Source organism: Artemia sp. Qi Xiang Cuo, chromosome 13 (assembly GCF_049724085.1).
Source record: "Artemia sp. Qi Xiang Cuo chromosome 13, ASM4972408v1, whole genome shotgun sequence".
Lineage (NCBI taxonomy): Eukaryota > Metazoa > Arthropoda > Branchiopoda > Anostraca > Artemiidae > Artemia > Artemia sp. Qi Xiang Cuo.
In genome coordinates this window covers 58,119,870-58,132,503 of record NC_142806.1, presented here as the reverse complement: position 1 = coordinate 58,132,503, position 12,634 = coordinate 58,119,870, and the positions used below count along the sequence as shown (strand labels likewise).

The following is a 12,634-nucleotide window of genomic DNA, read 5'->3' as shown; positions in this document are numbered from 1 at the left end:
CCCTTAAAAATAGTTGAAATGAATAGATCACTTGATACCAGTATGAAACTAAATTTGGTTTGTGTCTCAGAATAAGTACATAGACGAACAGTAGCGAAAACTCCTATACATCTCCATTAACATTTTTGAAACACATCAATCTAGCCCCCTTTTCATGACTCCGCCTCTTCGCAAACGTGCAAAGACAAAATTTTAGTGCATTATATAAGCTGTGATCTGACTAAATGCCAAAAAGCAGCTGAAACTATTGCTGTGACGCACTGGGAATTTCCCTGTCAGCGCGAAAGAAGCTGCAAATCCTGTCACTGTTTACGAGTTTGATGACGAATACCGCAACACTCAAGCAGCAAAGTACTGTGCAAAACAGTTCTATCTGAGTTCGAAGAAAGACGCTCTATCCAAATTCGTCCAAAATCAACTCAAAAGAAGAGTTTACATTATTATTGTTTCGTTAAGTCAGTGACAAGTCAGTTTGTCCAGCGCTCAAAAACAAGATCAAAACCTCTGAGGACTGATGAAAGTATTGCTGTTGCTAGTGGCAGTGACTCTGGTGACAGAGCAAACGAAGAAACCGAGAGTATTCTTAGTGTCGATGCTCCAAGCGAGGGTACGTGTCAACCACCTCGCCTCAAGAAAGCTGGCAAAAACTCGGAGTCTTTACCTGCTCCAATCACTTTCTACTATTAAAAAGGTAGAAAATTACTATTGCAAGTTCTAATCGAATGATCCCCTTTCAACGTTTCTACAACAACTCCTTCTATACCAAGAAGCCTGGTCTAAAACAAACAAACCAAAGATAAATAATACATTATGCCCACATCGCTCTTTACTTAGGCAACGCAATTGCGTTGCCTATGATTCTGTCACTGAGTCCAAAATATGTATACTCTCCATGTTTTCTTTTTTTTTAGGGATAGGCCCTTATGAGAACTAATTTATTTTTTTTCAAACGTGTTCATGACTAAATAATTTGATATTATCCCAAGTCAATAACATTTTAAAAAATCTTAATTTAGCCAAAGAGCTTAAACAGACCATATGAAGCTTTTCATATGAGTTTTTTTTTTAGTAAAACACGGCAAAATATGTAAAGTTTTGAGGTGTAAAATCATGTTATAATTTCTTTGAGCTAAAGGGACCAATTCTCCCCTCAATGATCACAGTTTATCACTAATTTTCTAATTGGAGGACTATTAAGAGAACAGTAAAAAAAGCAATGATACACGTCATTTGGCATTTGGCCAAATGATGTCTTACCTTTTTCCATGAAATTGGTACCCTGGAGTCAGTAATTGCATCTAAAATATTGCGAAGGGAAGGGGAGAGAACTATTGTGCCTTCGATTGCTAACTTTAAATCCGTTAATGTGCTTTTCACCAGCGTAATCTAAAATAAAAAATACAAAAAATGATAAATTATGCCCTTTGTTACCAGTTCGAAAAAAAAACAGCCTGGGATCATTTTTATTTCTACTTAAGCTTCTTTTGAGATTTAAATATTCATGGATCGTCCACATTTGCATTTTTTTTTCAGTGCCAAGACAACAGGAAATAATACATGGGAATATAAGGATCAGATACTACAAGCTCCACGCGCAGTGTAGTGTGTAACGACAAAATTCAACATGTTAGAAAGAATCAAACAGTTCGTGGTAACGAACTGTAAGTAAGGAACAACCCGGCTCAATAGTAACCGAAACTTTAAAAAACGGGATTTTGATACCAATAGATACATCGAAAGAGTTTAATTTTTACGCGGATTTCAAATATACAAGTTTCATCATGTTTTGTCTTACCCATAAAAAGCTACGCGCCTGAGAAAATTTGTTTTATTTTCGGAAAAAGGGGGGAAAACCTTCTAAGAGTCATAGAACCTTAATGAAGATCACACCATTAGATTCAGCGTATCAGAGAATCCTACAATAGAAGTTTCAAGCTCCTATCTGCAAAAATGTGGAGTTTTGTATTTTTTGCCAGAAGAAAGATCACGCATGTATGTTTAGTTGTTTGTTTTTTTTTTTTCATTTTTTCCAAGGGTGATCGTATCGAACCAGTGGCCCTAGAGTATAGTGGAAGGGCTCATTCGAACGGAATTTAAAAGTTATACTGCACTTCTTAAGTGACCAAAAAATGGAGGGCAACTAGGTCCCCTCCCACGCTCATTTTTTCCCAAATTTACCCGACCAAAATCTTGAGATAGCCATTTTGTTCACAATGGTCAAAAAATATAATAACTATGTCTTTGAGGACGATTGATCCCCCTCAGTCCCCAGGGGAAGGGCTGCAAGTTATAAACTTTGCCCAATGTTTACATATAGTATTGGTTATTGGGAAGTATACAGATATTTTCGGGAGAGATTTTTTTGGTAGTGGGGGGGGATGGGGTTTACTTGGGAGGATCTTTACATGGAGGAAGTTTTCATGGAAAAAGAGACATTGCTATGAAGGGGGCACCGGATTTCCCAGCATTATTTTAAAAAGAAGATTAGAAATTAAATAAAAAAAAAGTTTTTCAACTGAAAGTAAGGAGCACTTCAAAACGTTAAACGAACAGAAATTATTACGTATATGATTGGGTTTGCTCCCTAGTCAGTACCTCGCTCTTTACGCTAAAATTTTTTTAGTACTTTTATGGGAGCTATTTATCCTAATTAACTGCCTTTGTGATTAAGGGTCATTCTTAAAGATTTGGAGCAAAACTTGAACTATAGCGTAAAGAGCGAGGCATTGACTAGGGAGAAAATCCCCTAATATACTTAATAAAAATATACGAATATAGAAGTTCGCTACTTAAGTTAATTCCTAAGTTACGTATATTTATTACTAATAAAAACATTCGTAAATAAAATTAATCCACTTCCAAGAAAGCCATTTAACCAAAAAAAAGTAAAAAAAGTTAATATGCAAATTTCGTTTTAATTATTCATGTACGTTGAGCCAAAATCAAAACCTGTATTAATTCAAAAACGCTCAGAAATTAAATAAAAAAAAACTAATTTTTTTTAACTGAAAGTAAGAAGTGACATGAAAACTTAAAAAAGTAGAAAATACTAAAGAAAAAGAGAATTTGATTAATCTACAAAAAATTAAGATTAAAGTTGAAGTTTCCCTCCAGTTGATATTTAATCAGCAATTTTTATTTTCAAGAACTATTTAAGTCAAAATCCAGTCTTCACAAAATAGGCTTAGGCTACGATAGCTTGGAAAAATCAAAGCATTTTAAGTAGGCTGGTTGAGTTTGAGTTGGCAGGCCTACTGGTACTGGGGATAGAATTGTTCTTTTTTACCCTCCCTTGAAATTTTTATTACCTGAAAAAACAGAAGTGAAGCAGTTTATGGTTAAACAAAGTCACCAAACGCTAGATAGAATTAGAAATTTTGTGTTTTCAACATTAGCCACAGTTTCCTCTACTACTTAGTTTATGGTTAAACAAAGTCACCAAACGCTAGATAGAATTATAAATTTTGTGTTTTCAACATTAGCACCAGTTTCCTCTACTACTTAGTTTATGGTTAAACAAAGTCACCAAACGCTAGATGGAATTAGAAATTTTGTGTTTTCAACATTAGCAACAGTTTCCTCTACTACTTAGTTTATGGTCAAACAAAGTCACCAAACGCTAGATGGAATTATAAATTTGTGTTTTCAACATTAGCAACAGTTTCAGTAGGGTGTATCTATGGAATTTGCTTGCGCCCCTAGGAATTCCCATGTTATTTGCTTGTTTGACGTTCCTTCCCATGTTATTTGCTTGGCTTACGTTCCTTCCCATGCTATTTGCTTGGCTTATGTTCTTCCAGTGCTATTTGCTTGGCTTACGTTCCTTCCCATGCTATTCTTTGTTCCTTCCGTTGTTATTCTATGGAACCTCTACACGTGATTGAACACGTTATGGAACTACGTGCTATTTGCTTATGCCCCGTTGGTACCATTCCAAACTAGCGGGGATTCCCCACCTGTTCCTAAACATTGCAAAAAAGATAGCAATATGAACGGGATTCCCCACTCAAGTTTGTTTCAACTCCAAGTTTTTCAACTAGACTGTTTTTCGAGCCGACATCTGTTTTTTAGGCAGCCAATCGATGTGTTGTCAATTTAAAATAGTTAAGAAATAAAAAAATTTAACAAGAAATGGCTGAAAAGTGTTTTGGGGGGAGATGGGTTGATTGTATACTGTATAATACACAAGTGATGTTATGACAGTGTTGTCAATTTAAAATATACTTCGATGTGTTGCCAATTTAAAATAGTTAAGAAATAAAAAAAAATTTAACGAGAAATGGCTAAAAAGTGTTTTGGGGGGAGATGGGTTGATTGTGTACTGTATAATACACAAGTGATGTTTGGACAGTGCTGTCAATTTAAAATAGTTTAACGTTATACTATACGAAGAAGTGTGTTTTGGGGGAGATGGGTTGATTGTGTACTGTATAATACACAAGTGATGTTTGGACAGTGTTGTCAATTTAAAATTGTTTAACGGATAGAAACACCCTCCAAAAGTTGACAAGCATGGAACTGTCTCGAGGGGGAAAATTTCTATGGAAGAGGGGAAGGCTATTTTTACATGAAAAAAACTTCAACCGTGCCCTGCTCTCCGAAATCATAAATTAAATTATAAAAAATTTTCTTCAACTGAAAGTAAGGAGCAGTATCATCAATATCAATGAGCTTGAGAAAATTGCCTCATTATCGAAAAATGGAAAAATACCCTCCAAAAGTAGCCAAGACTGAACTTGTCTTGAGGGGGAATTTTCCATGGAACAGGGGAAGGGTATTTTTACATGAAAACAACTTCAACCGTGGCCCACCCCTGCGATCAGAAATTGAATTATAAAAAAGTTTCTTCAACTGAAAGTAAGGAGCAACATCATCAAAAGCTATGAACTTGAGAAAATTGCCTGATTATCGAAAAATAGGGAAACACCCTCCAAAAGTCGACAGGAATGGAATTGCCTCGAGGGGGGAATTTTCCGTGGAAGAGGGGAAGGATGTTTTTACGTGAAAACAACTTCAACCATGCCCAGCTCCCAGCGATCAGAAATTAAATTATAAAAAAGTTTCTTCAACTGAAAGTAAGGAGCGGCATCATCAAAAGCTATGAACTTGAGAAAATTGCCTGATTATCGAAAAATAGGGAAACACTCTCCAAAAGTTGACAAGCATGGAATTGTCTCGAGGGGGGAATTTTTTTTGGAAGAGCGGAAGGATATTTTTACATGAAAACAACTTCAACCGTGCCCAGCTCCCCGCGATCAGAAATTAAATTATAAAAAATTTTCTTCAACTGAAAGTAAGGAGCAGCATCATCAAAATCTATGAGCTCGAGAAAACTGCCTCATTATCAAAAAATGGAAAAATACCCTCCAAAAGTAGCCATGACTGAAATTGTTTTGAGGGGGAATCTTCCATGGAATAGGAGAAGGGTATTTTTACATGAAAAAAACTTCAACCGTGGCCCACCCCCTGCGATCAGAAATTGAAATATAAAAAAGTTTCTTCAACTGAAAGTAAGGAGCAACATCATCAAAAGCTATGAACTTAAGAAAATTGCCTGATTATCGAAAAATGGGGAAACCCCCTCCAAAAGATGACAATAATGGTATTGTCTTGAGAGGGGAATTTTCCATGGAAAAGGGGAAGTATGTTTTTACATGAAAACAACGTCAACCGTGTCCCGCCACCTACAATCAAAAATTAAATTATAAAAGTTTCTTCAACTGAAAGTAAGGAGCAACAAGATCGAAAGCTGTGAACTGCAGAAAATTGTCTAATTATCGAAAAATAGAGAAACGCCCTCCAAAAGTTGACAAGAATGGAATTGTCTTGAGGGGGAGTTTTCCATGGAAGAAGGGAAGGATATTTTGTACATGATAAACAACTTCAACCGTGCCCAGCTCCCTCGCGATTCAGAAATTAAATTATAATAAATTTTCTTCAACTGAAATGTAAGGAGCAGCATCATCAGAAATCTATGAGCTTGAGAAAATTGCCTTGATTATCAAATAATGGAGAAACACCTTCCAAAAGTGGCCATGAATGGAATTGTCTTGAGGAGTGAATTTTCCATGGAAAAGTGCAAAGGGTATTTTTACATGAAATACAACTTCAACCGTGACCTCCTCCCGCGATCAGAAGTTGAATTATAAAAAAGTTTCTTCAACTGAAAGTAAGGAGCAACATCATCAAAAGCTATGAACTTGAGAAAATTGCCTGATTATCGGAAAATAGGGAAACACCCTCCAAAAGTTGACAAGATATGAGTGCTGGTGTATCTGATGAAATAATTTAGGTCGTATGATAAATTTAATTTATTTTTTTTATGCAATAGTTTTTCAGTAGGGACACTCGATATCCTAAAAAGTGTCTGATTCAAACTTTTACCTTGAACATCGATGTTGTTAGCAGAATTTCAAAAGGATCGTTTATGAGTGCTGGCGTTTACCTTGTCACACTTACATTCTTTTGATTTTTCAAAGTTCATTTTGGATTTCTTTCGTTGAAATGCAAGAGTTGGAATATTTCAGTAGTGTCTTGTTGTGCTTTACCTTGTCATAGTTACATTCTCTTGATTTTTCAAAGTTCATTTTGAATTTCTTTCGTGAAATGCAAAAGTTGGAATATTTCAGTAGTGTTTTGTCTTGGTTTACCTTGTCACAGTTAAATTCTCTTGATTTTTCAAAGTTCATTTTGGATTTCTTTCTTTGAAGTGCTTGAGTTGGAATATTTTAGTAGTGTCTTGTTGCTCTTGACCGTATAACAATTACATTTTCCTAATTTTTCAAAGTTGATTTTGGATTTCCGTCGTTCAAATGCAGGAGTTAGAAAATTTCAGTAGTGTTTTGGTGTGTTGTTCTTTGTAATATTTAAATTGTTTTAATTTTATAAAGTCTATTTTGGATTTCTTCGTTGAAATGCGAGAGTTGGAATATTTCATTAGTGTCTTTTCGTGGTTTACCTTATCACAGCTAGATTTTCTTGATTTTTCAAAATTAATGCGGAGTTTATTTCGTTGAAATGCAAGAGTTGGAATATTTCAGTAGTGATTTGTTGTGCTTTACCTTGTCACAGTTACATTCTCTTGATTTTTCAAAGTTTATTTTGGATTTCTTTCTTTGAAATTCAAGAGTTGGAATATTTCAGTAGTGTTTTGTCATGGTTTACCGTATCACAGTTACATTCTCTTGATTTTTCAAAGTTCATTTTGGATTTCCTTCGTTGAAATGCAAGATATGGAAAATTTCAGTAGTGTTTTGTCGTGGTTTACCTTGTCACACTTACATTCTTTTGATTTTTCAAAGTTCAATTTTGGATTTCCTTCGTTGAAATGCAAGAGTTGGAATATTTCAGTAGTGTTTTGTTGTGCTTTACCTTGTCACAGTTACATTCTCTTGATTTTTCAAAGTCTATTTTGGATTTCTTCCTTGAAATGCGAGAGTTGGAATATTTCATTAGTGTCTTTTCGTGGTTTACCTTGTCACAGCTACATTCTCTTGATTATTCAAAGTTCATTTTGGATTTATTTCGTTGAAATGCAAGAGTTGGAATATTTCAGTAGTGGCTTGTTGTGCTTTACCTTGTTACAGATACATTTTCTTGATTTATCAAAGTTCATTTTGAATTTCTTTCGTGAAATGCAAGAGTTGGAATATTTCAGTAGTGTTTTGTAATTGTTTACCTTGTCACAGTTACATTCTCCTGATTTTTGAAAGTTCATTTTGGAATTCTTTCATTGAACTGCAAGAGCTGGATTATTTAAGTAGTATTTGGTTGTGGTTTACTTTCTCACAGTTAAATTCTCTGGATTTTTCTAAGTTTATTTTTAATTTCTTTCGTTGAAATGCAAGAGTTGGAATATTTAAGTAGTGTCTTGCTGCGATTTAACTTCTCACAGTTAAATTCTCTTTATCTTTCGAAGTAAATTTTTAATTTACTTCATGAAATGCAAGAGTTGGATTATTTCAGTAGTGTTTTGTTGTTCTTTAACTTGTCAAAGTCAAATTATCTTGATTTTCATAGTTCATTTTTTATTTATTTCATTGAAATGCAAGAGTTGGAATATTTCAGTAGTGTTTTGTTGTGCTTTACCTTGTCACAGTTACATTCTCTTAATTTTTCAAAGTTCATTTTGAATTTCTTTCGTGAAATGCAAGAATTGGAATATTTCAGTAGTGTTTTGTCGTGGTTTACTATGTCACAGTTACATTCTCTTGATTTTTTAAAGTTCATTTTGAATTTCTTTCATGAAACGCAAGAGTTGGGATGCTTCGGTAGTGTTTTGTCGTAGTTTACCTTGTCACAGGTACATTCTCTTGATTTTTCAAAGTTCATTTCGGATTTCTTTCCTTGAACTGCAAGAGTTGGAATTTTTCAGTAGTGTTTTGTTGTGCTTTACCTTGTCACAGTTACATTCTATTGATTTATCAAAGTTCATTTTGAATTTCTTTCATGAAATGCAAGAGTTGGAATATTTCAGTAGTGATTTGTTGTGCTTTACTTTGTCATAGTTACATTCTGTTGAGTTTCAAAGTTCATTTTGAATTTCTTTCGTTGAAATGCAAGAGTTGAAATATTTCAGTAGTGTTTTGTTGCGCTTTACCTTGTCACAGTTACATTCTCTTGTTTTTTCAAAGTTCATTCTGAATTCCTTTCGTGAAATGCAAGAGTTGGAATATTTCAGTAGTGTTTCGTCGTGGTTTACCATGTCACAGTTATATTCTCTTGATTTTTCAAAGTTCATTTTGAATTTCTTTCGTGATATGCAAGAGTTGGAATGCTTCGGTAGGGTTTTGTCGTGGTTTACCTTGTCACAGTTACATTCTCTTGATTTTTCAAAGTTCATTTTGGATTTCTTTCTTTGAACTGCAATAGTTGGATTTGTTCAGTAGTGTCTTTTTGTGGTTTACCTTGTCACAGTTACATTCCCTAGATTTTTCAAAAGTTCATCTTGACTACCATTCGTGAAATGCAAGAGTTGGAATATTTCAGTAGTGATTTGTTGTGCTTTAATTTGTCACAGTTACATTCTGTTGATTTTCAAAGTTCATTTTGAATTTCTTTCATTGAAATGCAAGAGTTGGATTATTTCAGTAGTGTTTTGTCGTGCTTTACCTTGTCAGAGTTACATTCTCTTGATTTTTCAAAGTTCATTTTGAATTTCTTTCGTTGAAATGCAAGAGTTGGAATATCTAAGTAGTGTCTTGTCATGGTTTACCTTTTCACAGTTACATTCTCTTGATTTTTCAAAGTTTATTTTGAAATTCTTTCGTGAAATGCAAGAGTTGGAATGCTTCGGTAGTGTTTTGTCGTGGTTTACCTTGTCACAGTTACATTCTCTTGATTTTTCAAAGTTCATTTTGGATTTCTTTCATTGAAATGCAAGAGTTGGAATATTTCAGTAGTGCTTTGTTGTGCTTTACTTTGTCACAGTTACATTCTGTTGATTTTCAAATTTCATTTTGAGTTTCTGTCTTGGAAATGAAAGATTAGAAGTATTTCAGTACTGCCTTGTTACGGATTTACATGTCAGAGTTACATTTTCTGGTTTTTTCAAAGTTGATTTTGAATTTCCTTCGTTGAAATGCAAGAGTTAGTATATTTCCGTTGTTTTTCGTCATGGCTTACCTTATCAAAGTTACATTCTCTTGATTTTTCAAATTTTATTTTGAAATTCTTTCGTGAAATGCAAGAGTTGGAATGCTTCAGTAGTGTTATTTCGTGGTTTACTTTGTCACAGTCACATTCTCTTGGTTTTTCGAAGTTCAGTGTCGATTTTTTTCGCTTAAATGCTAGAGTTCGATTATTTAAGTAGCTTTTTGTCTTAGTTAACCTTGTCACAGTTTCATTTTCTTAATTCTTCAAAGTTAATTTTGTATTTTTTTCGTTGAAATGCAAGACTTGGAATATTTCAGTTGTGTTTTGTCGTGGTTTACCTTGTCACAGTTACATTCTTTTGATTTTTCAAAGTTCATTTTGAATTTCTTTTGTTGAAATGTAAGAGCTTGAAAATTTCACTAGTGTTTTGTTATGGTTTAACTTGTCACAGTTACATTCTTTTGATTTTTAAAAGTTCATTTTGAATTTCTTTTGTTGAAATCCAAGAGTTGGAATATTTCAGTTGTGTTTTGTTGTGCTTTACCTTGCCACAGTTACATTATCTTGATTTTTCAAAGTTAATTTTGGATTTCTTCCTTGAAATGCAAGAGTTGGAACATTTCAGTAGTGTCTTGTCGTGGTTTACCTTGTCACAGTTACATTCTTTTGATTTTTCAAAGTTCATTTTGAATTTGTTTTGTTGAAATGCAAGAGTTGGAATATTTCAGTAGTGTTTTGTTGTGCTTTACCTTGCCACAGTTACATTATCTTGATTTTTCAAAGTTAATTTTGGATTTCTTCCTTGAAATGCAAGAGTTGGAACATTTCAGTAGTGTCTTGTCGTGGTTTACCTTGTCACAGTTACATTCTCTTGATTTTTCGAAGTTCATTTTGAATTTCTTTCATGAAATGCAAGAGTTGGATTATTTCAGTAGTGTTTTGTTGTGCTTTACTCTGTCACAGTCACATTCTCTTGATTTTTCAAAGTTCATTTTGAATTTCTTTCGTGAAATGCAAGAGTCGGAATATTTCAGTAGTGTTTTATCGTGGTTTACATTGTCACAGTTCATCTTCTGATTTAATACATGCAATAAACTGGCTAGTGTCGATAACCGGACAATTCATTTTTTCTCTTTTTTATCAAAAACAATTTTCAATGTCTCCAAGGCAGAGCAATTTCTTCATAAATTCCACTATTTAATGCCCATCTCCGGCACACAGAGACAACACACTCAAAGAGTCTCTTGGATACACAATACAGAAATTTAATTCAGGAAATTATAAAAAAAAAATTTAGACGGGGTTACGTGCGCGCACGTAACCCCGTCTCTGTGTTCCGGAGGTGGGCATTAAATAGTGGAATTTATGAAGAAATTGCTCTGCCTTGGAGACATTGAAAATTGTTTGTGATAAAAAAGAGAAAAAAATGAATTGAAACTTACTTTCAGCTGAAATTTTAATGTCGCTCCTTACTTTCAGTTTAAAAAACTTGTTTTTTTTATTTAATTTCTGATCGTTTTTTAGTTAATGCAACTTTTATTTTGGCTCACCGTCATTGAATAAGTAAACAAAATTTGCATAAAATTTTACTTTTCTTTTGCTAAATGGATGTCTCTAAATTTGGTTATCACGTAATTTACAAATTAACTTACGTAACTAACTTCTATATTCGTATATTTTTCTTCTAGCAAAAAATACAAAGTTGCAGATTTTAGCAGATATCAGCTTGAAACCTATGTAAAAGGGTTTTCTGATACGCTGAATCTGACGGTGTGATTTTCATTAAAATTTTTTCACTTGTAGGGGATGTTTCCCCCCTCTTTAAAAAATCGGGTTAACTTTCTCAGGCTCGTAGCCTTTGATGAGTAATACTAAACTTAATAAAATTTATATATTTAGAATCAGCATTATAAACCCATTCTTTTGATACATTTATTGACATAAAAATTCCGTTTTTAAAAGTTTCGATCACTATTGAGCCGTATCGCTTGTTTTTTTATTGTTTTTTTTATTACGTATATGACCTCGCTCTTTACGCTACAGTTTTTTTTAGTGCTTTCAAAAGAGCTATCTATTCTAACTAAACGGCCTTTGTGATTCAGGGGTTTGTGAATTAAGTTTGTTTTTAACTTTTAACGTAAAGAGCGAGATTTTGACTAAGGGGAGAACCCCCTCATATACGTTATAATTTCTGTTCGTTTTAAATTCTAATGTTGCTTCTTATTTTCAGTTGAAAAAAACTTGTTTTTTTAAATTTAATTTCTGATCGTTTTTTTAATAATGTTTGGAAATCCGGCGCCCCCTTCATAGAAATGTCCCCTACGCCAAAGAAATACCTCCACAGAAAGCTTCTCCCAAGTAACCCCCTCCTCCAACCCCATCCTCCAGAAAAAAGATCCTTCCTGAAAATGTCTGTATGCTTCCCAATAACCAATAAATAAAACTGGCAAGTCCGGCGCCCCCTTCATGGCAATTTCCCTTCCCCAATGAAAACTTCCTTCATGGACAGATCCTCCAACATAACCCCCGATCCATCCCCCCCCCCTCACTACCAGAAAAAAAAAACCTGAAAACGTCTGTATACTTCCCAATAACCAATACTATATGTTAACATTGGGTAAAGTTCATAACTTTTAGCCCTCCCCCGGGGGACTTCGGGGGATTAAGTCATCCTAAAAGACATATTTATCATATTTTTGACCATGCTGAAAAAAATGGCTATCTCAAAATTTTGATCGGATGACTTTGGGAAAAAAATGAGCGTGGCAGGGGGCCTAGTTGCCCTCGATTTTTTTTTGGTCACTTAAAAAAAGAACTAGAACTTTAATTGTACATGTCACTGAGTCTTCTAATGATTCTATAGCGCACAGCGTTTTATAAGAACACTCCTGAAAAAAAAAACAAAAAAAAAACAAATAAACACGCACTCGTGAACTTTCTTCTGGCAAAAAATACTGAATGACGCATTTTTGTAGATAGGAGGTCTAACTTTTAGGGGGTCTTTCCCCCTATTTTTGAAAATCAGCCAAATTTTCTCAGG

At 34.1% G+C, this 12,634-nt stretch overlaps 1 protein-coding gene across 1 annotated transcript in view; it reads right to left on the bottom strand.

Annotated features, from left to right (window-relative positions):
• Nucleotides 1-12,634, bottom strand: part of Dhc1 (dynein axonemal heavy chain 1) — a 432,221-nt gene that overhangs the window by 52,900 nt on the left and 366,687 nt on the right. The window contains exon 46 of the mRNA XM_089098586.1: nucleotides 1,258-1,386. Within this exon, the coding sequence (XP_088954712.1) occupies nucleotides 1,258-1,386 (129 nt within the window). The remainder of the gene's footprint in view (nucleotides 1-1,257; nucleotides 1,387-12,634) is intronic.